This window comes from Phyllostomus hastatus, unplaced genomic scaffold (genome assembly GCF_019186645.2).
Source record: "Phyllostomus hastatus isolate PE091 unplaced genomic scaffold, TTU_PhHast_1.1 phas_scaffold_129, whole genome shotgun sequence".
NCBI lineage: Eukaryota > Metazoa > Chordata > Mammalia > Chiroptera > Phyllostomidae > Phyllostomus > Phyllostomus hastatus.
The window spans coordinates 34,430,407-34,456,490 of record NW_025334009.1 but is presented as its reverse complement, the minus strand read 5'-3'; the positions used below and the strand labels follow the sequence as shown (position 1 = coordinate 34,456,490).

Below are 26,084 nucleotides of genomic sequence, written 5' to 3'. Positions count from 1 at the left end.
GAAATAAAAGGCTTCCAAATTGGAAAGGAAGAAGCAAAACTCTTTATTTGCAGATGACATGAAACTGGACACAGAGAATCCCAAAGATTCCACCAAGAAACTACTAAAACCGATCAATGAATTCATCAGAGTAGCAGCATACAAAAGGAATATCCAGAAATCAGTTACATTTTTATATGCCAATAACAAACTAACAGAAAGGGAACTTAAGAAAATAATCCCATTCATAATTGCTGCAAAAAGAATAATGTACCTAGGAATAAACCTAACAAAGGATGTAAAAGACCTGTATTCTGAAAATTAGAAGACACTAAAGGAAGAAATTGAAGAAGATACAAATAAGTGGAAGCACATATGTGTTCATGTATGGGAAGAATTAACATCATTGAAATGTCCATATTGCCCAAAGCAATCTATAGAGTCATCGCAATTCCTGTTGAGATTCCAATGATGTATTTCACAGAACTAGAACAAATATTTCAAAAATTTATATGGAACCACAAAAGGCCCCAGACAGCATCATTGATCTTGAGAAAGAAGAACAAAGCTGGAAGAATCACACTACCTAATATCAAATTATACAATAAGGCCAAAGTAATCAAAACAGCATAGTACTGGCATAAAAAAAGACACATAGATCAATGTAACAGACTAGAGAGCCCAGAAATACCCCCATACCTTTATAGTCAATTAATAATGAACAGATTAAGTAATCACATACAATGGGCTAAAGATAGTCTATTCTATAAATGGTGTTGGGAATATTGGACAGATACAGGCACAAAAATGAAATCAGATCACCCTCTTATACCACACACAAGAATAAATTCAAAATGGATCAAAAGTTTAAATGTTAGACCCAAAACCATAAAAATCCTAGAAGAAAACATAGGCAGCAAAATCTTGGACGTTGCTTGTAGTAATATTTTAACAGCTATATGTCCGCAGGCAAGGGAAACAAAAGAAACAGAACAAATGGGACTACATCAAATTAAAAAGTTTTTGTATAGAAAGGAAATCATCAACAAAATAAAAAGACAACCCACTATATGAGAGAATATATTTTTAGATACATCTGATAAGGGGTTAACACCCAAAATTTATAAAGAACTTACAAAACTCTACATGAAAAAAGCAAACAACCCAATTAAAAACTGAGCAAAGAACCTTAATGGACACTTCTCCAAAGAAGTCATACAGATGACCAATAGAAATATGAAAAGATGCTCCACGTGACCTAATGATCAGAGAAATACATATTAAAATCACAATGAGATATCATCTCATGTGTTAGGATGGCTATCATCAATAAATCAATGGACAAAAAGTGATGGTGAGGGTGTTGAGAGAGGGGAACCTTTTTGCCCTCTTGGTGGGAATGCAGACTGGTACAGCCACTGTGGAAAGCAGCGTGGAGATACCTCAAAAAATAAAAATGGGTCTGACTTTTAACCCAGAGACCCCACTTCTGGGAATGTATCTGAAGGAACCCAAAACTAATTTGAAAGAATACAAGCTCCCTTATGTTCATTGCAGCGTTATTTACAATCTCCAAGATATGGAAGCAGCCCAAGTGTCCATTAGTAGATGAGTGGATAAAACACCTGTGGGACATTTACACAATGAATACTACTCAGTTGTAAAAAATAAGAAAATTTTACCCTTTGCAACAGTATGGGTGGACCTGGAGAATATTGTACTAAGTGAAATAAGGAGGTCAGAGAAAGACAAATACCATATGATTTCATTCATGTGGAATCTAATGAACAAACTAAACTAACAAAGGAAATGGGGACGGGTTCATAGATAGAGAGGAGGATGACAGTGGAGGGGTGTTGAGGAGGTAGAGGGATTGAGCAAGAAGGAAAAAGGACTCATTGACATGGACAACAGCATGGTGATTGCTGGGCGTGGGGTGTATAAGGGTACTAAACAGTAATGGAAAAAGGTATAATAAAAATTTAAAAAATGAGAAAGAAAGAAAACAAGTTGCTTTCTTAAAAAATATCATCAGTGGACTTCAGTGTTTTTGGAAATGAAAAAATATCTTTTAACTTAGCTGCTAGATATTCATTCACATATTATTGACTTTTGGGGGGCACTGACCTATGAGGTCTTTCTGGGAAAAGTCCAGCCATTGTTAATATAACAAGAACGGTTTGCGCTACGTTGACATAACCTGACAGTGAAGAAGAGTGGAATGGAATGTGCATGTCTGAACAATGACCACTTCACTGTTTTCATCAGTGGGAGTGGTAAATGCTGTTGAGCGATTGAGTAAGCATGTGTACTCTGTGGCCATCACATTCAAAATGACTGAGTGAGTAGAGCAATGAATCTGCATCAGATTTTGCAGTGAGCTTGAACATTCCTCCACGGAACTATTCAAATGATTCAGAAGGCTTTCAGGGACAATATAATGAGTGCAGTATAAGTAAAAGTGTGGCAAAAATTCTTTAAAGATGGTGGAGAATCTAAATGATTTGTGTTCTGAAAGACCTGCAACAAGGAGACCACCTGAGAATATTGAACATGTACAGGCTGCAGTCAACAAAGACTTCTGGCTTTTCCCAAAACTAAAATCACCTTTGAAAGGGAAGAGATTTCAGACTGTTGATGAGATTGAGGAATATATGAGGCAGCTGATGGTGATTCTAACAAAGGATTTTTTCAGAGTGTTTTGAATAGTGGAAGAGATGCTGGGAGAACTGTGTGAGGTCGGAAGTTCCCTCCTTTGAAGGAGACTGAGGCGTCATTGTCCTATGTACAATGTTTTGTTTATCTTATATCAAACAAATGTCTCAAATGTCTCTATTTTTCATATTTCATGTCTGTGTAGTTCTTGGACACTCCCTGTAATTAATGAGGGGTAAATAACTTGTAAAATTAAATAATAAAATATAAACTATTTGTATTTCATTCCCAAAGTTCAAGCTGTATACAGAAGCTCAAATGACATACACAAAGCAGCCAGCAGGTAGTAACAGACCACTTTTCACAACACAACTTTGAGATTGGACAGCCAATTGAGAGAAAGTCTTCCAAGTCGTTGCCATCTATGTGCCATAATTTTGTAACTCTGATGTCATAGACATTTGGTCTATCTTCCTTGGGGTTGATGTCAGCGATAACCAAGAAAACCCAGTGAGATAAATCAGATATTAAGTAATACTTTATTAGATGGAGTTGAGCTTTAGAGGCCACATTCATATTGTCAAAAAATTTTGTTTGCTCTCCATAACCAGTTTTCTTCCCACTTACCATCCCTAATAAGAATGCATGCTATAAACATATCAAGAACTTGAGGAGTAAGGGGCTCTTGCCAGCAGCAACCGTGATGAGTATCTTTGTGCTATGATGGGATACAGATAAAATATAAACTTTTTATTCAATTCTCAAAGCCCCAGTCTCACACAAAAACTCAATAGCTCAAAAGGTTTGGGCTCTCTGGAACTAGGGTTTTCAAAGATGTGGCTATGTGTACCCAAACTTATCCTCCACCTGCACTTCCAGCTCATCTTCCCAGGGAATTCTATTTTTATCCTACGTTTAGACCATTTCTAAGTGGCATCTGTAAATAGGAGACTGGTTGTATTTATCTTGTTTTTAGAAAATAAACAACTAGGTGCTATTTATTTCTAATGGGTACTTATTGTGATTTAAAAGGTTTAAATGTGTTATGGTCAATAAAATGTTCAATTAAATGATAAGATGCCCTTAAAATATTAAGAGTTCAGAGTAAACTCAAACTAATTTTCTGTTGTTATTAATGAACTTTATATGTAAATTTTCCATTATTAACTTGAGCCTTGCAACTTTTATTTATACTTTGGATTTTTACCTTTGAATTTCTTGGTTACTTTGTGCATGCATAAGCATTCCTTCCTTCCTTCCTTCCTTCCTCCGTCTCTTCTTTTAAAAATTATTTAATGGCTATTTATTGTAGAATTCATCTATTCAGTGTATCATTTATTTCCAGGTAAGTACTTAATAGCTTTTTTCCTGTTTATCTATAGAATATCTCAGCTGTGACAATCCTTATTAACCTGTATTAACAGGAATAGATTTTTGAGGCCTCTGTAATTTCTTTTGATCCGTCTCTGCTTCTATTCCTATAATTTCTAAATCAGTTTCAATTTTTTAAACAGCTTCAGGCACTACTTCAGATTTGGCCTAAACTGCCCCCCCGAGAGGCCCTGGAGCTTCTAGATTTCAACTATCCAGATCAGTATGTTCGGGAATATGCTGTGGGCTGCCTGGAACAGATGAGGTATCTTGTGTACTTGGCTTTTTGTGGGGCAAGGAACTACTTGGGTGTGGATAGAGAAGGTGATATCTACGTGAATGTCTCATAAGAAAAGAAGGGGCTAGGAATTGTTCAGAGTTTAATAAAGCATTTGTTCCTCCCTCCTGCCCCCAATGTGTGTGTGTCTATGTGAGCAGACTTATTCTATATTGTAGAACAAACAAAAACATACTGGATCAGAGGTCCCCAAGATCACCCTCAGGTTCCATGATTCACTAGGAGGACTCATAGGACTCAGTATATAATCATACTCTTGGTTATGATTTATTACAGCAAAAGAATACAGAGCAGAATTGGCAAAGGAAAAAGATTCATGGGGCAAAGTCTGGAGGAGACCAGGCAAGTTTCTAAGGTTCCTTTCCTAGCGGAGTCACACTAAATACACTTAATTTCTCGACAACAAGGTGTAACAACATGTTTGAAATATTGTCTACCAAGGAAGCTCATTAGAGATTTAGTAGGTAGGGTTTTTTTAATGGGGGCTAGTCTAGCACATACCAAAACTCTGGAGTTCCAGAAGAAGAATGGATATTTAGCATAAACCGTATGTTTGCACAGTTGAGGGACCCTCTTACCTGTTATGGTGGTAGAAAGCCTTTTGAAATCTGTGTTTCCAGATGCCAGCCAAGGGCAACCTTTTTCAGGTGATAGCAGTCAGGCCTGCTCTGTTAACTTTTTCTATCTACCACTCACAATAAGTAAATGTTAATATTCCATAATGATTATTTTTAAAAACTTTAAAAATTTTTTAAGGAAATAACATCAGAGTTTAAAATGAAGTCCTCATAGTTTCCTTACTGAGTTCTGATTACTTCTTCACTTTCCAGAGGCAACTGTAATCATGAATTTGGTGTGTATCTTTCTATACCACATTTTTATATTTTTACCACACTTCTACATCTATAAAAATATAGATACAGAATGATATTATAATACATTTAAAATTCACACAAATGTGTTTTACAATATGCATTGTTTTACATTTTGCTTTTTAAAAAATTCAAAGTTAGTTTTTTGGGTTCAGTGTTTCCCATTACAGATAAAATTTGTTTATTCCTTTTACCACTGTGTAATATTCTGTCATAGAGATACATCTTAACTTTTCCATTTCCCCGTTGAGGAACATTTTAAGTTTTCTCCTGATTTGACTATTATAAACAATGCTGCTGTGAATATGCTTATACAGTCCCCTTTGGTCAATACTGTGTAGAAATCCATGGATTTATTTGCAAGTAGTGGACTTCGGATTCATATCTTACCTGACTACTGGAATTGCCTCTGATGGGAGTGTGTTTACATGTAAATGTTTGGGAATGGACACCCAATAGAGAGGCACTAACCTTAATTAATTCAACTCAGTTTAATTAAAATATTATGTTGTTATTAATTCAGTGATTGAACTCCCACTTAAAAATGCACTTATTTTCTTATCCTTTAAGTTAAAGTTAAGATTTTAATTGTTCATTGGTTATCTGGGAGAAAGAATTGCTTAACCTTAATGATAGGAAAGGAAAATAAATTGCTGAAGTACTGATATAATTGTTATTTAAAAAAAAACAACGATCGGTTGACTGAATACAAAACTTTTCCAGCATGTCCAGAAATTAGTACCTAATTTTACTGTAACTCTGGGCTGATTGTAAATACAGTCATCAGTTCTATCAACCTGAATAATTTAATAAAAATGCCCTGTATATCTATTCTTTGCTCCCATCCACTCTCCCTTCTGCCTATCTGAAATCCTCAGCCTTTCTTTTGTATTAGTGGAATAGTGAATGTAAGCATGCAACAGTCCTAACCCCTCAAAAAACATTGTGTCTCAGTAAGTTAATATTTGATAGTTTGGTAGGAAGGGATCTTTTTCTGGCACAGGGTGTTGAGTGACTTACTGTGTCTTTTGTTTTTTCAGTGACGAAGAACTCTCTCAGTATCTTTTACAACTGGTGCAAGTTTTAAAATATGAGCCTTTTCTTGATTGTGCCCTCTCTAGATTCCTATTAGAAAGAGCACTTGCTAATCGGAGGATAGGGCAATTCCTATTTTGGCATCTTAGGTAAGTGTTTTATATTTCAATTTGAGTCTGCCTTGTGCTTTTATAAATATAAATCAGCATAAGACAGGGCATTTAGCAAAAACAGCCAGCTGCTTTAGTTGTTTCTGAGCCATCTATAACATTGATACTCTTCTCAGTGTCTCCTATTTCTTGATAACCCAAACTCTTAACTTTCACTATTTGGCAAAATAATTTAGATAAGTATCCCTCCGTGCCTCCTTGATTTTTAACTGAAACTAATCTTTAATGTGTTGCAATTTTCCTATAAAGTGTACTTACTATGATAATATATTTGGGCTAAAAACCAGGTTTACTAATTCCTTCCATAAGTTTGTGTTGGATAAAGATTTTAAAGTTTTCCTATAACAACAGCAAGTTTATTTTCAGCTTCTTTATTAACTAGGTCATTTTTAGAAGTACATAAACCTTATTTCACCCTGTTTGTAGAGGAGTAAAATCAGGAAAGAGGACTAAAGTTCTTTTGTTTCCTATGAAAAATATCGATTTCTCATTTCTGACCCTACCGAGACCTTTTTGTTTTTTTCATCTGGACTTCAGAGAATTGAAAGTAATGATTATCAGAAAATAAAATAACTTCCTTTTAGGCTGAATTTCCTAAGGAAAATAAGTTCTACATCTATAATATTTTTATGTTAATTTTAGGGATTATATTTTTAGATCTTGATTTTCTTAAGAGTCTTTCCTTTCTTATTTTTAACTTATCTTCTTTTCTTATCCAGTTAAATTTTCTTATTTTAAACCTCCCAGGGAATGAGGTATTCCTTCCTGTTTCAGTTGTGCACACCTTTCATTAAGTGGGAAAAAATTGAATAGAAGCTAATTGAGGGGCTAGTCAATTGTGTGATATGGGTCAGATCTTCGTAATTATTTCTAAATTGGTAATATTACCTTTTTACTACAAAAAGCAAATAAGGTAAGATTTAAAATTTTGGGGTTTCTTGGAATAAAGAATTAAGTAATTATAAAATCTCATATCTTTTTGAACTGTGAGGTTTAAAGAATTGGAAAGTTGACTGTCCACTAAAATTTTTCACAAGAGGAAGTGTCTTCTTTTCTTTGGTTAACATCTTAAGTTAATTTTATGATAGAATAAAGAAGTCAGTACTTATATTTGGTGACCTGAAGTGTTTGATAAACCATCATAATATTATTAACTTTCTGCAGGTCAGAAGTGCACATTCCAGCTGTCTCTATACAATTTGGTGTCATCCTTGAAGCATACTGCCGGGGAAGCGTAGGGCACATGAAAGTGCTATCCAAGCAGGTATCAGCTTATTTTAATCTTCATGTTCAATTTGCCACGTGGTATTTGATAAATTGCATCATATGCTATTTCATTTCATTATTTTAGAGGTTTCAGTAACTAAACCAGATTAATATATTTTTTTAAATCAAAATATAAGTCAAGAAATGAAATTTTAACAAACTTAGCAGAAGATCACTAACTGAATGCTACCTGACAAATTAATCTGGATCCCCATAGAAATACCTAGTTAGATATGCTTCACAATGGGTTTATTGATGATGATGATGACAATAGTCAAGAAATCTTGAGGCTCCTTTTTTACATATCCCTGAATTACTCTTTTCAAATAGTGTAGTATATATGATTCATATGCTCTGCCATTTGTTTTAGACTGAGACATTTTGAAATCTAAGTCCATAGGTGTTAAAAGAATTCATAATCCTCAGCTTGCTTTTTAAAAACTGTATCCATATATATGTCTGAAATTGTGATATTCTCCCATAGTCCCTTATTCCTACCCAGCCCTCATTTTCTGATCATTGCAGATGATGGCATATTAGTGATATTAATAGGTCAGATATTGTTTACTTTAGGCTAGTAACCATACTAAATGTTTTAAGCATGATATCTTACTGTACTCTGCTAATAATATGCCATAGTACTTATCAGCACTATCTAGATTTGACAAGGGAAAAAACTGAGGCTCCAAGAGTTTAATTTATTTACCTGAAAACTCACAACTATTTTTTGTTGTTCGGTTACAGTGTACCTCCTTTTTCCCATTGCTCTCCCCTTCCCAGTCCCCCTGCACCCCCACTCCCACAGTCAATCCCCACCCCATTGTCCATGCCCATGAGTCCTTTATTCATGTTCCTTGATTTACCCCTCCTTCTATTTTTTTAAAGATTTTATTTATTTATTTTTAGAAAAAGGAGAAGGGAGGGAGAGAGAGAGAGAGGAAGAGAAACATTGATGTGCCAGGGAAACATCTATTGGTTGCCTCTTGCATGCCCCCAACCAGGGACCTGACTCACAGCCTAGCCATGTGCCCTGACTGGGAACCGAACTGGCAATTTTTGGTTTATGGTATGATGCCCATCCCACTAAGCCACACTAGTCAAGGCAAAACTCACAACTATTAAGTGACAGAAATAACATTCAAAGTTAGATCTGTTTAGATATAAAACTAAAGTGTTTTTTTTTAATCTGGGAGTTTTTATACCTTTTAGCAGCACAGATCTTTCATTTTTAAGTCAAAACTTAAATACCAACCCAGTATGTATTGTAAATATACAATAATGTCATTTTATTAGTATAAATGTATTTTTAAGCTAAAATAAAATAGAAGCCACTTAACAGAATATAAAATTTCAAAATTAGGGATTATTGTTAATAGTGGTAGTCTCAATATGCAATTATTTCTGTATTTTGTTTTGGAGATAATCCTGATTCATACAGTTCAATAATTGCAAATAATAATGAGTTTTTAAGTAGCTTGCTTGCAAATGAGAAGCATAACTATGACCCAGGCTTCATTTGCTGGTTGGGCCTTGGTTCCTTGAAGGATGAGATGAGAGCATTTCTGCCCTCAAAATAAAGCAGCCCTGTATCTCAGCTTCTTCTGCTGGAACCCTCCTTCATTGACAGATAACAACAATATGCTCTTGTCCTCTAGCAGTACTTTTTTTCTGAGTTGAGTATTATCTAACCTCACACAAGAAGGTTTTGTCAATGGTTTAATATATATTTACTCAGAACTTATTATATGCCAAGGTTTGTGTTAGGTGGCAGTGATGTGAAGTCAAATTAGCTATGTTGCTGTTGTCAAGGAGTTTATATTTCATAGAGTAGGTGTACAAAAGAGCAATTAAGTATTATGATACCAGTGTTATGGGAGTAACACAGAAGCACAAGATACACAAGTAATCTACCCTAGGGCATTCAGGAAGAGTTTACAGTAGAAGGGACAGTTGTGGGTTTTGATGGTCTAGTTGATATTAGCTAGATGAAAAGTGTTAGTGTTCTACAGAGAAACAGAACCAATAGGATATATATTTATGTATATATTTAGAGAGAGAGTGAACAGGATGGGGGTGAGATTGAGAATTATAAAGAATTGGCTTATATGATTATGGAGGCTGAGAAGTCCCAAGATCAGCAGTCAAGCTAGAAACCCAGGAAAGTTGATGGTGTAGTTCCAGTTTAAATCTGCAGGCCTAAAAACCAGGAGAGCCCATAGCATGTAAGTTCTGGCCAAAAGCAGACAAGCTTGACACTGAGAAGGCTCATCTTTCAGTTCAAGTCGGAAAGCAGGAAAAGGCCTATGTCCAAGTCCAAGTTCATGGTAGTAAGGCATGAGGAATTTCTTACTCTCAGGAGGATCTGCCTTTTTGATGTTGTCAGGACTTTTCATATGTTTGGTTGAGGCCCACTCACATTAGGGAGGGCTATCTACTTTTCTCATTCTACTGACTCAGATGTTAATCTCATCTGAAAACATCCTCACAGACATTTGTAGAATAATGTTGGATTAAATATCTGGACACTCCATAGTCCATTCAGGCTAATACCTAAAATTAACCATGACAAATCAATTAAGCATCCATATACAGATTGTTAAACTATACTTAACCTCCAAATAAAGATAACAACAAGGTCAAAATTTCACCCAGCATGATACAACTACCCTGAGTATAACTAAAAATGCACTAACCTCTTTCCCAGAAGAGGAGGTAATGCCCTTGAGTGGTGGTTATTCTTTTCCTTGGCATCCTATAAATTAAATACTGTGGTGTAAAATTAACAACACTTAAATACTATGACATAAAGTCAGTTTATCTTATGTTGCCTGATAAGGGAATAAGAACAGGAAGAAACAAAGACATTTCCTGTAAACATACAACACAAAATACAAATAACAAAAAGAAGAAATATTCATGACAATTAGTCCTCATTTTTGTAAGTGGTTACGTGGTCATAGCTGGTATTTATCACTACTTTCTTCAACCTATTCTGTGTTTCCTTTGCCTTTAGCAAGCTCCTCAGTTGTCTGTGGTTCTTTACCTGCTGAAATGACCCAAACCTTCATTCTTGAAGGGTCTAGGCCATTAGTTGTCCTGCCTGAATTGGCTTATAATTTTGACCTTAGTCACAAAGACTGATAATACCAAGAGATCTCCTGTATTCTAGAAAAACTCTTCCTTACCTCCATTGTAGAGTAGTAGCCCAATTTCCCCTTGGTGCTCAGGATCAATCACTCCAGCCAGCATCATGACGCCCTTCTTTGCCTGTTGTCCCAGAGGCATGAGAAGCACAAAATGGCTGGGAAGGAGTATTCAAGTTCAGTGGCATCATTGTTGTGTCTCTCAGTGAAAGCATTCCTCCCTTTGTGACTAAGACCACTGTGTCAGCAGAATGTATGGTCACAGGAACAGGAAGTAACAGTTTTGCTAGTGGTTCACTGTGGGAGTAATAGTGGTACCACCTCCATTTCCATACCTTGATTCATGGACCTATGAATTCTGGCAATAGGAGAAACAACATCATATATTGGCCACTGATTTAGAGCAGATACAGTCTTCTGGGGAACCTTGCCCCAGCCCTGTAAGGTATTGTCACCTAGTTGGTGCTGTAACTGAGTCTTTAAAAGGCCATTTCACTCTTCTGTCAAGCCAACTACCATAGGATTGTGGGGAATATGGTAAGACCAGTGAATTCCATGAGCATGAGCTCATTGCTGCATTTCAGTTTCTGAGAAAAGAGCTGCTTGAGCAGAAGCAATGCTGTGTGGAATACCATGACAATGGAATTAAGTCCAGGGGTGGTAGTTTTGGCAGAAGCATTGAGTGCAGGGAAGGCAAATTTGTATCCACTCTACTTTTCTAACTCGAACTCATTTGCATTGCCAGAGAAACTCCCATAGGTTTTCAGAGATAATTTTAATAGTGATGATTTTTCATTCATGATAAAACCAATTATATCTGATCCCTCTTTTTGGAAAGCTCATTAATGATAGTAATAATAGCTAACCACTTATTATGGGCCATTTAGTCTTCATAACAATATGAAATTGTTACTATTAGTCTCCTTAATTTTGTAGCCCCCGTAAATCAGTCTCATACCTGTCAATGTCTCTTATCTTCGTGGCTACCACCTTAGTCCAGTCCATTATCCTCTCATCTGCATGTATTCATTAACCTCCGAAATTGTGCCCTTTGTTCCCATTCTTGTCTCCTATACTCCACCTCCATTCTCTACAGATAAAGTTATTCTTTCTAAAATGTAGATGCATTATCTCATTTTCTGTTTTTAAATCCCTGCAGTAGTTTTCATTGCGTGGAGAAAATCCAAACCCTTTGTCAAAACCTATAAGGCCACACTTGATGAAGTCCCTACTTCTTTGAGCATGTGACCACATATGCTCAAACCATACTGGCCATTTTCTTGGTTTTCGGGGAACCTCAGCTTTAGTTTTATAGCAGCATAGCATACATACAATATATGTATGATCATTCTTTTTTTTTCTAGACTGATGACTAACAAGGGGAAGACTACTTTTTACATGGTAGTTCTTATTATCATTATGAACCTATAAAAAGACAAACCCTGACCAGGGATCAAACCCACAACATTGGCATATCAGGACAATGCTCCAGCCAATTGAGCTCCCTGGCCAGGGCCCATATGTTTTTTGTATAAATATTTATATGCTTGTGAGGACTTCTGGCAAGATGGAGGAATAGGTGGACACGCCATACCTCCTCGCACAACCAAGATTAGAACAACAATTTACAGCCAGAATAACACTCAGAACTGACAGAGGATTTATCTGAATGGAAGTCGGACAGCCAAGAAGTTGAAGTAGACCCGTACTTCCAGACTGGTAGGCAGGGCCGAGAGGACGAGCCGGTTGGGTGCGGGTCAGCGTGCGGAGGTGGGGGGGGGGGACTTGGCGTGAAATCAGCGCGAAAGCCATCCGGCACGCAAGAACGCAGCGGTGGTCCCTGAGTATGCAAGCTGCAGCTGGCGGACCCAGTGAGGCGGCGATTGTGGACCAGGGCAGAGCTCGCAGTCCAGGATCCCAGAGAAGGGACTGAGATCCCAGGAGAATGGAACTACCGCCATTGTTTCCTCCCATCCCCGCTCCCGCACCCGCCCCCACATATAACGTCACAATCTAGCGACTGGGGTGTCCAGCCCCGGTGAACACCTAAGGCTTCGCCCCTCACCGTAACAAGAGCGACCAGACCAAAAAGAAAAAAAAAAAAGAGAGAGAGAGAGAGCGATGGCTCAAATAGAAAAACAAATCAGTGTCCCAGAACTCATCCTTTTGAGCAACCAAGAAATAGCTAACCTATCAGATGCACAGTTCAAAACACTGGTGATCAGAAAGTTCACGGAATTGGCTGATTTTGGGTGCAAATTAGATGAAAAGATGCAGGATACCATAAAAGAGATGCAGAAAGATACACAGAAGAGAGCCAATAGTGAAGGGAAAAAAACTGGGTCTCAAAACAATACAGTGGACCAGAAGGAAGATAGAATCAACCAAGTAGGAAAGCGTGATGAAATAAGAATTCAAAAAAATAAGGAGAAGCTTAAGAGCATCCAGGACATCTTTAAACGTTCCAACATCTGAATTATAGGGGTACCAGAAGGGGAAGGGGAAAAGCAACAAATTGAGCACGTATTTGAACAAATAATAAAGGAGAACTTCCCCAATCTGGCAAAAGAAATAGTCTTCCAAGAAATCCAGGAAGCTCAGAGAGCCCCAAAGAAGTTGGACCCAAGAAGAAACACACCAAGGCACATCATAATTACATTAGCCAAGGTAAAAACGAAGGAGAGAATCCTAGAAGCGGCAAGAGATAAGGGGACAGTAACCTACAAAGGAGTTCCCATCAGACTGTCAGTTGATTTCTCCAAAGAGACCTTACAGGCAAGAAGGGGCTGGAAAGAAATATTCCAAGTCATTGAAAGACAAGGACCTATATCCCAGATTGCTCTATCCAGCAAAGCTCTCATTTAGAATGGAAGGGCAGATAAAGGGCTTCTCAGATAAGGTCGAGTTAAAGGAGTTCATCATCACCAAGCCCTTATTTTATGAAATGCTAAAGGGCCTTATCTAAGAAAAGAAGATAAAGAAAAGACATGTATAGTAAAAGGACAGCAAACTCAAAATTATTAACAACCACACCTAAAGCAAAACCAAAAGAAACTAAGCAAACAACTAGAACAGGAACAGAACCACAGAAATGGAGGTCACATGCAAGGCTAGCAACAGGGGAGTGGGAGGAGGAGAGAGGGGGAAAAGGTATAGAGAATAAGTAGCATAGAATGTAGGTTGAAAATAGATAGGGGAGGGCAAGAATAGTACGGGAAATGTAGAAGCTAAAGAACTCATAAGTATGACACATGAACTAAAGGGGGGGAATGTGGGTGGGAGAAGGGAGTACAGGGTGGAGGGGAGAGAAGGGGGGAAATGGTGGGAGAAGGGAGTACAGGGTGGAGGGGAGAGAAGGGGGGAAATGGGACAACTGTAATAGCATAATCAATAAAATATATTTAAAAATATTTATATGCTTGTTATATACAGCTCACACATACTCTGTTTTTATCATTAGTTGTTTCTAGTTTTACAACCATAGTGGTAAAATCTTATGATTTATGGCTGGCCATGGCTCTCTTATAGAATTTTACATAATATAGCATCGAACACCCTCAGTAATTAATCAAAGTTGACTTTTAAACATAGCAGATTTGATTAAGTTGGCCATTGTTAATTCATCTTATACTATTTGCATAAGCTTTTTTTAAATTTGCATGTGTTTTGGTAGCCAGTTACCTCATTATAAAAACAAGTAATCAATTTAGATTTGGACAACAAATACTGTGTCTATATCTTATTTATTACAAAAACAATCCATTTTAACTCACCATTAGTGGAAAGAGAAAATATACCGAGAAGATACCATATAAGAGTGATGATAAGAAGCAGGTAGTAAGGTTGAATGTCAGGAACTCCAGGGTTACTTGTATATAACTTTTCCTCTTATGCTATGGAGTTGGTCAAATGTAGTGGTTCAGATTAGTTGCATTTGAAATTGTAGTGTTTCAAATTCTGTTGTTCTGTCAGTGAGCTGTAGAGTTCTAAGTAGTTTAAGTTCCATACTTATCTTCTTACTCACAATCTGTGTCCCTTTTCTTTTCTCTGATTTATAAGATTCCATGTAAGAAAATGGTCTTAGAAAGTTTGAAAAATGGTGCTTTAAGTAACAAATGAAAAAGTAAGTTTTTAATACCATTGTATCTGTTGTAAGCCAAGCACCATTTTTACTTTAGCTGGTTTGGGTATGTGTGTGTGTTGGAGTGGTTACTGATTAATATGGTCAAATTATATGATAGTACTGTATATTATTTTTAACCGGGAATTAATTTTGGTGGTGGGAAAACTTATTTTTCAGGTTGAAGCACTCAATAAGTTAAAAACTTTAAATAGTTTAATCAAACTGAATGCAGTGAAGCTAAACAGAGCCAAAGGGAAAGAGGCCATGCACACTTGTTTAAAACAGAATGCTTACCGGGAAGCTCTCTCTGACCTGCAGTCACCTCTGAACCCATGTGTCATCCTCTCAGAACTCTAGTAAGTGACAGCCTGTGATATACTTAGTGAATCTTACATGAAAGTAGCAATAAAGAAAGGATTTCAAAGTGACTGCCTTGTAGGAGGAATAAGTTCACCTTCTAGCCCCAATAAGTGGAATGTAATTAAGGAAGGGAAATCTTAAAACTCCTGGAAGGTTATTCTTGTGTACAATAAGATGTATGTCTGCTAGCTAAATTTACCTGTGGAGTTAGTGTAAGTCATTACAAGTTAATTTCCTTTCAATTGTATGTAATTAAATTTTCTATTACTGGTTTGTAAGAGTCGAAACTCCTATTAAGTAAAATATTGGTACTTGTCATTTAATAGTTAACATATTTTAAAATTATTTACTAATTAGCTTTCCTATTTCAAAATGAGATCTTGAATAAATTTGGAAAAATTATTTTCCACTTTTTTATTCTCTACAAAAGTAATAAAAGTAATAATGTGTATTTAGTATATCAGTAATCAAAGTTGATTCCTTTTTAAGAAATCAAAATGAATTTTTAATAACCCTAATTTTAATTCCATAATATGTTCTGTTTGTTAATGACCGCATATAACAACATAAACTTAAGAAGAAAAAAAAGGAGGAATTAAAAAAATTATTTATTGATTTTTGAGAGAGAAACATTGATTTGTTGTTCCCCTTATTTTATGCATTCATTGGTTGCTTCTTACATGTGCCCTGACCAGGGATAGAACCTGGATCCTTGGCATATTGGGACAATGCTCTAACCAACTGAACTATCCAGCCAGGCCTGAAAAAGAAGGAATTTTAAATGTAGGTAGTAAGAGGTGCAAACCTGGGTTTTCAGTCCAGTCCATCTGGCATCACTATATGCCAACCAAGACTGTCGCCCAGATTGCTTTTCTACCAAGAGGAAATGTTCTAGTTCTGACTTCTGCAGACTGGGACAGATGAGGGGTTCTCTCAAGCCTAGTATATCATGGCAAAATTATAGTCTTACCATATCTTTACATTGAAGTGGGCTAATTTCCCCCTTGTTTGATTTCAGTGTTGAAAAGTGTAAATACATGGATTCTAAAATGAAGCCTTTGTGGCTGGTGTACAACAACAAGGTGTTTGGTGAGGATTCAGTCGGAGTGATTTTTAAAAATGGTGATGGTATGTACTAGGTTTTTACAGAACCATATTCCTTAGTATTTCTTCATTTGTTGTTACTTTGTTTTATCTGAAAGCTGATATGTAAATGTGTAATGAATGATAGCCAAAAGAGCCAGTTATTAATGGTTGTAAGGTTGAATTCAGCATGTCCTAAATCTTTTTCTTCCTCCCTTTCCCTCACAAAATACAAAGCCTGTCCATTCCTTTGGTAAAAAGCTTGTGAAGTACAACAGAATATTTTCAATAATATATTCATACATCTTATTTCAATGATAGCAATTTTTATATTGCTGCCATAATTTTGTATTTTAAAATGTCTAACTGACCCATACTTTATAAAGGAAATGGCTCTGAAGTAATCACACCAACCAGAAGGTGGTCGTGAGGGCTACTACTTATTAGTTATGTGACTACAGGCAAGTCATGCAAACTTCATTGAGCTTCAGATTCTTCGTGTCTATGAGTATTATAAAATCTATATGTTGGGGTTATTAAAATGAATTATGTGAGATAACAAGTAAAGGTGCTTAACATAATATGTGCTTACAACTATTTTTAAAAGAACTTGTAGTATTTTGCTGACATTTAACATCACTTGAGCATATGAATGTCATTATGTAAAAGTTACTACTTTCATAGCCTCTGTTAACTTTTAAATTACCCCGGACATTATAAATAAAATCAAGTATTACTGTTTTATAAACCCATCATTCAATTATTACTTATGTAATTCAGAAGAACTTCCTGTACATCCCTAAAATTAAAAAAGAAGGAAAAACTTTGGTGTGGATTGTGTGGATGATTTAATATAGCATTATTGTGTTATAACTGTATTACAACATCCATACAATTAGTATAGTAGTTTATACATGGTAAACATTAAGACTATTTTTACACTTAATTTCTGAAATAGTGTTGCAAGGACATTCTAACCAACAAACCTAATATTTGACATAATGAATATGGTCAATATTAAAATTTTGGTTAAAAAGATAGCACAGCATTTGTCAATGGTTTTAGTTACTTCTGGCTGAAATAGCTGATCTTGAATTAATGTTGGCAGTCATAAAATGGGAAGCATTTGTAATAATGCAGTGTTTTTTCCCCTTAGACTTACGACAGGATATGCTAACACTCCAAATGCTGCGCTTGATGGATTTACTCTGGAAAGAAGCCGGTTTGGATCTTCGGTGAGGTTTCTGATTAATTGTTTTTGCCTCATATTCCTTCCATAGCAAAATTGCAAAAACTTGTTGATTCCTTCCCTCCTGTTATTATTAATTTTTCATAATAAAATCTTTATAGCATTTTACAGTTTACAGTGTACTCTCAGATACATAACTTACTTAAACCTCATCAGGTGTAAAACTATCCATGTGATGGTAAATTCAGGAAAAAGGAATAGGATTACTTCCAGTAAGGCCTGGACAGACAACAAGAGTCACAGTCTAACCTCTATGGTTTTGAAGTTGCTCTCAGGGAGGATTCACTGGTGGTTATAAGAGTGACAAGGACAGAGAAAGGACTGCTCATCTCCTTAGCCTATTAACACCAATTTCTCTGCCTTCCTGATGGTGAAGAGTTTAGGTGGACTTTGAGGGTTTTTAGCTCGCCACCATTATTAGCTGGTAGACAAGAAAGGGATAAACAAGACAGATTTATGGCAACAGACAAAAGGAAACATAATGGATTTTAAAAGTTTAATTACCAGATATTCTACAGTAAAGAACCGATGAAGATAATTGCAAACAAAATGTTGGTATAGTTACATAAAAATGCAAAATTTGTATGTCGGCCAAGAAAATTAAGTTAGCCCTCACACTGCGCATGATATCATAACAAACAGGATGAGAGATAGTAATCCTAAATATTTAAAGAGCTCATAAAACTATATGGGAAAAATGTGAAAAGGCTATTCACATAAGATAAAATAAGTAAATTAATAATTATGTGAATACTGTCAGTTCCAATGTAAAAGTACAGATTACAGGAACAATTGGATATCACTGATATCCTAGCAAAGATTTTTGTTAAATGATACCCTGTATCCAATATTTCCAGAACTTACTTTCAAATGAGAAATGTGGACAGAGATTTCTGTACAAAGATATTCTTGCTTTATTTACAAATTTAAACATTGGACCACCCTTTTGAAATTGTTGTTTATTCATTTTTAGTAGTTCTTTTATTGTATTTTTTCCATTACCATTTATCCCCTTTACACCCTCTTCCATCTCCACCCATCCCCCTCCTCAAAACAATCACCACATTGTTGTTCGTGTCCATGAGATCTTTTTCTCTTTTTGCTCCATCCTTCCACTCCCCAACCATCCTCTAAAGCTGTCAGCCTGCTTTCTATGAGTCTGTCTGTCTTTTCTTTGTTAATGCAGTTTGTTCACTAGATTCCACATATGCGTGAAATCCTGTGGTATTTTTGTCTCTGACTGGCTTATTTCATCTAGGATAACATTTTCCAGGTCCATCCACGCTATTGAAAAGGGTAAAATTTTCTTTTTTACTGCTGAGAAGTATTCCATTGTGTAAATGTATCAGAGCTGTTTTATGTACTCATCTCCTGATGAACACTTGGGCTAAACATTTGCTCAGAGGTAGAATAAGGGTTTAAAAAATCATGAGCTTCTTCAGTATGACCAAATATCTCAACTATCTTAAAAATATTGTTTATAAAGAATTGCTAACAATTTGGTGAAAGTGCTTACCTTCAAATATCAAATGGAATAAATATGATGCAAAAGTACTATTATAAAATTATTTCAGCCATGTTAAAAAGTCAAATAATTGACAGAATCTAAAATCGTAACGGTCATTTCTAGGTGATGGTGATTAAAGATTATTTCCTTCCCCCATCCTCTCCCCACCCCATACACCTTTGTTTGTCTGTTTCTTTAGTTTTCTACAATGGTAATCTCCTTCAGTCAAGGAGGAAAAAAAAAACATTAAGCATATTTCATGATATAATATAGGTTCATAGAGTTTTTAAACTTTTCAAATGCTAATTATGTTTAACTTTTATCATTTATCTAATTCTTTATATTTATTTTAAAGCATTATCATTTCTTTTTTAAAGATTTTATTTACTTATTTTCAGAGAGAGGGGAAGGGAGGGAGAAAGAGAGGGAGAGAAACATCAATGTGTGCTTGCTTCTTACGTGCCTCCAATTGGGGACCTGGCCCACGACCCAGGCAGGCATGTGCCCTGACTGAGAATCAGACTGGCAACCCTTTGCTTCACAGACCAGCACTCAGTCCACTGAGCCACATCAGCCAGGGTTGCATGTTTTGAACTTTATAAATAGATGCCATCATATTGCATGTAACTTCTGCAGTTCACTTTTTTCTCACCTTTTTCTGAGTTTTATCAAGATTAATATGGGAGATTCTACATTATTTTCACTTCTTTGTTAATGCTTTGAATAAATATAAAAATTTATCCACTCCCCTATTAATAGCTATTTGTGTTCACCCCCCTGCCCCCACCCTCCCAAAGCTCTACAGCTTATACACTCCTAAATATATTTCTGTTTATGTATTGAAGATTCTTTTATATAGCCAGAAGTAGAATTGCAGTGTCACAAGGCATGTGTATTTTCAACTTTACCTCCCCAAAAAGTTGTATCAGTGTTGTGTTAGCACCCACATCTCCTTCTATTTTTTTTTCAAATCTAATGGATATAACATGGTATCTCATAGAATTTTAATTTTCACTCCTTTATGAGTAGTTAGGGTTAGTATATTTGCAGTATTTATAAGTATCGTATTTCCCTGCTATAAATTACGTAGGTTCATTTAAGGTCTGTGCTTTTTGTTAAATTATTTTTTAAAAATCCTTCCCCATACAATTATCTTTTTTACATTGATTTGAGGGAGAGAAACATCTTAAGTTGATTTGAGAGAGAGAGAAAGAGAGAGAGAGGTGGGGGGGGAGAGAGAGAGGGAGAGATTTATTGTTTCACTTATTTATGTGTTCATTGATTGATTCTTGTATCTCCCCTGACCAGGGATTGAACCCACAACCTTGATGTATTGGGACGATGCTCTAAACAATTGAGCTACCCACTCAGGGCTACAATTATCTTAGAGATATATTTTTAAAATTAAATTTATTGGGGTGACATTGGTTAATAACATTATATAAGTTTCAAGTGTACAATTCTCTGATATATTATCTGTGTGTATATTGCATTGTGTGCTCACCACCCAAAATCTAGTCTCCTCACTTTGACCCACTTTACCCTCTTCATCCTCCCCAGCTTCCTTTTCTGGTAACCCCACACTGTTATCTGTGTCTAGTAACAAATATGAAGTACTAGAGCTAGATTCAAATCCATCTCTGTCAGATTTTAAACTTTATGCCTTTCTATTATTTTACAGTCTAAGTGGAAGACAGTTATGGTAAGATAGATCTTATAACCCTTTGTTTATCAAAGTGTTCTGGTGCCCAAAATATGTGGTTTTTTTCCCATTGATTTTTTTTTAAAGAAAGTTTTCCAGTTTTAAACCTTCAGGGTACACTCGTTGCAGTACTGTTCAAGTAGAAAGAACAATTTGCTATGGGTATTGTTCTTTTCATGAGATACAAGATATGACTGGAATAAGGAAGAGGGATTATGGTTCATCTCTATAAAGGACCTTTTGAGCACCATAAATGATAGTGTTTTTCTTTTAAATGAGGAGGAATTTTACAAGTGGATACTAGTTTTGAATAGGTGGCAAATTTTTCAGTCAGCCCCTATAAGAAATACTGCATAGATAAGATGACTGGGTGATTGTGAGAAACTCTGCCTGAGGTACATTATCCCAGAGGGATCTGTGCTGGCTTTTTTTGTGTATATAAAGTTTTATTGACACATAGCCACAAACCCATTTGTTTACATATAGTCTATGACCAGTTTTATGCTGTAAACTACAGAATTGAGTAATAACCTAATAGTCTGAAGTGCTTGAAATATTTACTATGTGGCTTATTCCAGCAGAAGTTTTACAGACCATTCCCTAAAAGTAAACCCTGATAAAAGTGTTTTTACTTGACTTATACTATAAAAAATTTGGTCAAACTTTCCATGCTTAGGCTAGTAACTCATTGATTCTTTTCAAGGTTAGCATGTAAACTACACAGTGGTCTCCTTTTGCTAAGAGCAGATTCAGGCCATGTGATGAGTCTTATTCAGTTATGTGTATAAATGGTTGAATAAAAGACTTTGCCCTTAGTTCCATCAGTCTAATTGAAAACCTCAACTAAATTCTCTCCTCTTAGTTTTGACTTTATATTCTATTAAAATATAAAGCACATTTATCATCATATGAAGTTCATTGTGACCTCAGGCAAGGGGAGGCAGCCACATGTGGGAGTGCTAGAAATAAACCTGGTGTCTGTCTTACGGGAAGCAATATGTGTCTAATGAGAAAAAGGAACTTGCCTGTCTAGTGAGACCTTTGCTGACTTTTTGTACTCTGACCCCATGTTTAAAAAAAATATGCAGAACTTTAATTCTTTTGAGTTCATTTTTAAACTAGTACCTTTTTCTCACCAAACTTTTTTTTACTGTTTCTATAAATATATGTGCTCCAGTGTTCCTATTGTGTTTGTTTTTCTTTTGGCCAGCTGTTCAGGTTAAACTGGGTCACATAGCACACACTTTCTTAAGTTCAATCTAAAATCTAATGTACCTTCTGTATACAGTACTATTGTGATCACAATATTTCAGTACTTGTAACAATGACATTTTAGCATGAATCAAAGTGCATACTTCTCAGTTTCATTTTTCCCTGATGTCTCAAAATACTCTTTGGGCCTCTTTCATTTCAAATTAGAACATTTGTAAGGCATCAATATGTTAGAACATCCTGACCTTCTTTGCTTAACAAATAATAGGCAGTTAGCCTTTTCTGTCAAGTCCAATATGTTTTCTACTGTCTGGCCTTTTTAGAGTTGACAGTCCTCCACACTGCCTATCCCCCATCCCCATCCCCATAAAGACACGTGACATTAAATTTTGGACACTTGTCTTTATTGTGACTTATATCTGAGTTGCTTTAATTGAGTTTACTTTGCTTTTAAGAGAGCTACACAGCAGTGCTTGAATGACACTGGTATCAGTAGTCTCAGAAGGATGAAGAAAGAAGATGGAATTAAAGCAGTCATTAGGAAAAGTTGTTACACTTTTCCTTCTCTGAAGGCAATGGGCTAAGGTACCATGCAGACTTAGGTGAATGTGTCAGAGTTAAGGCTAAAGAAAACTTTCTACATAGCCATTAAGAGTAGGGATGTGGAGCTGCCTCCCACTGTAGAATTTATTTCATATTTTAATTCTTGCTTTAGTGGAAGGGAAGCAAATTACTCCTTGGGTCAGAGTCTAAGAAAGGAAGGTAAACATTACCAATTGTTGTCATGCCTTTATAAGAAGTGTAGACGTTCAGTGCACAGGAGGCCCATGTCAGATGGTCAGGGTTTGTCCCCAGCTTGACTTGTGTCAAACTGTCTCTCAGACAGGAATGTTTTTTCCTTCCCATTGTGAGTGTTCCATCCTCAAGACACTGAATGCTTTCATCGTTGCCTGCTTTTGAAGAGGAAGTTGTTGGACTTTTGCCCAGTTTAGCTGCAAGCGGGGTAGGAGGAGATGCAGGAAAGTGAGCCAAAGTGCACTTTAATTGGGCAGTGTTTACTTCACATGTGTGTGTGTCACGATAAGGATAAAGGGTATCGGTAAAAACCTTTCATGTACTATAACTACCTATCTTATTGAGAGGTGCATTCTTAAAAGGAGAAATAAATTAATAATGAGATGTAAAGCAGTCTGTTGGTGTATCAGATGGCCAATATGTACTTTGACAACTCTGCTCTTTATTTTGCTAGAACTAGGAAAATGCTTAAAGAGGCATAAATTAGTTAAATTGTTGGAAGGAAATTTAGGAACTACGTAATAAAACTCCCTTCTTTTACTTGATTTTTACATGCACTAACACACTCACATTCTCTCTCTCTCTGTGTCACTCTCTTTCTCTCTCTCTTTCATAAAGTCCTTCAAGAGCTTTTTCATTGCATTTAGGGGAATGACAAAAGTCTTTAGATGGCCTGAAGAATGCTGCCTGGTCTTTCCAACACTGACTGTTTCTTTTTGCCTTGCTTTTGTGTTCCCCTTGTACTCTCCTCACAGAGACCTTACTTAACACTTGACACATTCTTGTGGCACTTCTCACGTGTAGTACATTTGCGCCTTTGTGGTTTCTCTCGATGAGCAGCTGGTTGTTTACTCATTTCTGTATCACCAGCAGCTAACACGCTTGGCACATAGCTACTCCCAAATACTTATGGAATTCATGAATTCTACGCATCACATTTTCTGTAGTTACCCAACTTTTATTAGATCTTTCCAAGGTATCTCATTCCATTTTGGAGTTGTTCTAATGAGAATACAGTTTTTAGAAAACAGAAGAAAATGTTTGCAACCAGAATGAGAAAAGGATATTATTAATATACAGGGGTGGGCAAAAATAGGTTTACAGTTGTATGTGAAACGGAGTTAGTAAAGTTATTGTAATAGTGATAACCTGCACTTCTTTTCTCATAGGAACAACTGTAAACCTGATTCATAAAGGAAATTCTTCTTAAAATGGCTAAAGAGAGCTGAGAAAGTTTTAGTTTTCACTAGGGATAATAGAAGTGCGTATCAAAACAAAATGCTACCTATCAACTGGGCAAAAACTGCTTTTCATAAGAAGCAGCCTTAGAGGCTTCTTTTATATTCAGGGACCCTGGTGACCATGTGAGGTTAAAGATTTAGTTTTAGGGCCACACAGGCATAGTTTTAAGCATTGGATCTTTTGCTTAGTTAAATGTATGACTTTTTGCAAATTTTTTTATTTCTCATTTGTAAAATTGGCAGCTTTATAGGGATTTTGTTATTAAACTTGTTTATTCATTCAAATGTTCAAATTTTTTTACTGAGCACTAGTCATCAGAGAGATGCAGATTAAAACCACAATGAGCTATTACCTCATGCCTGCCAGACTACCATCAATAAATCAACAAACAAGTGCTGAAGAGGGTGTGGAGAAAAGGGAACCCTTGTGCACTGTTGGTGTGAATGCAGACTGGTGCAGCCACTGTGGAAAACAGTATGGAGTTTCCTCAAAAAATTAAAAACGGAACTTCCTTTTGACCCAGAGATCCCACTTCTAGAAATATATCCTAAGAATCCTGAAACACCAATTCCAAAGAATATACACACCTCTATGTTCATGGCACTGTTATTTACAATAGCCAAGCTCTGGAAACAACCCAAGTGCCCACCAGTAGATGAGTGGATAAAAAAGCTGTAGTACATTTACACAGTGGAATACTACACGACCATAAAAAGAATGAAATCTTACCTTTTGCGGCAGCTTGGATGGACCTGAAGATTATTATGCTAAGTGAAATAAGCTGGTCAGAGAAACACAAATACCATATGATCTCACTTACATGTGGAATCTAATGTACAAAATAAACTGACAAACAAAACAGAAACAGAGACATGGATACATGGAGCAGACTGGGAGCTGTCAAAGAGGAAGGGGGAAGGGTGGACTGAATGAAAGAAACTTAAGAGATTAGCCGAAGAACAAACATAACCCATAGACACAGAGAACAGTGTGCTGATGGCCAGAGGGAAGTGGGGGTAAGGGTAGGGTGGAGGTGGGTGAATAGGGGGAAATGGAGATATCTGTAATAGTGTCAACAGTAAAAATAAAGTTAAAAAGTATTTATTGAGTGCCTGTTTTGTGCCAGGCTCATTCTCAGGCACTGAGGATACAGTATTGAACAGAGTGTCCCTGTCCGATGGAACTTCCACCTTAATGGTGGAGACAGACAATAAACTAATACATAAAATGTACATTGTATTGGATAGTGTTGAGGACTATAGAGGAAAATAAAGCAGAGAAGAGATAGCAAGTACTGTGTCACAGATAGTGTGTTGCTATTTTTAATAGGATGATCTGGGAATTTTTCACTGGGATGGTAACATATGAGCAAAGATTTCCAAAAGGCAAGGGAGTAAGCCATGTAAATGTCTTAGGGAAGAATGATCCAGGCAGAGAGAGTATTTTACCTGATATGTTTGAAGAATAGCAGAGAAGCCAGTATTATCTGAACAAAGTGAGCAAGGAGAGGATACTAGGAGAAGTGAAGGAGAAGTATATTGAAGGCCTTGTGAGTTATGGCAACCATACTAGCTTTCAGTATGAGGTGGGAAGCCTTGCAGATTATTTCAATCAGGAGAGTGACATAATATGAGTATCTGTTAGATAGATTATGTCGTCATTTCATCTAAAACGAACTCTGATGTGGGAGCTGGGAGTAATTAGGAAACCGTTGAGTTATTAAGGATTGATGGTTATTTGGACCAGGGTGGTAGCAGAAGGAATGGTGGAGGCAGAGCAGTACTTGGACTCTATGCACATTTAAGATAGGTAAATGTTGGGCCTGAGAGAAAGAGTCGAAGATGACCTTAAGGTTGTGGGCTTGAACATGTGGAAGGATGGAGTTGCTATTAACTAAGCTAATATGGAGTACTTATCCTGCTATGTATTACCTGGTAGGTGCTCCATTAAGGGTGGTTCCCTTCCCCAATATATAGAGTAAAAAATGAAAGACTTCTCTTGTATCTAATGTGCTTCTGTCCA

The 26,084-nt window shown here is 36.4% G+C and overlaps 1 protein-coding gene across 2 annotated transcripts in view; it reads left to right on the top strand.

Moving 5' to 3' along the window:
- Positions 1 to 26,084, top strand: part of PIK3CB (phosphatidylinositol-4,5-bisphosphate 3-kinase catalytic subunit beta) — a 174,917-nt gene that overhangs the window by 140,218 nt on the left and 8,615 nt on the right. The window contains exons 13-19 of one of the 2 annotated variants that reach the window (XM_045856942.1): positions 4,149 to 4,270; positions 4,580 to 4,645; positions 6,216 to 6,359; positions 7,545 to 7,644; positions 15,090 to 15,268; positions 16,291 to 16,400; positions 17,512 to 17,590. In XM_045856942.1, the coding sequence (XP_045712898.1) occupies positions 4,149 to 4,270; positions 4,580 to 4,645; positions 6,216 to 6,359; positions 7,545 to 7,644; positions 15,090 to 15,268; positions 16,291 to 16,400; positions 17,512 to 17,590 (800 nt within the window). The remainder of the gene's footprint in view (positions 1 to 4,148; positions 4,271 to 4,579; positions 4,646 to 6,215; positions 6,360 to 7,544; positions 7,645 to 15,089; positions 15,269 to 16,290; positions 16,401 to 17,511; positions 17,591 to 26,084) is intronic. The other variant, XM_045856943.1, reaches the window with a different exon arrangement.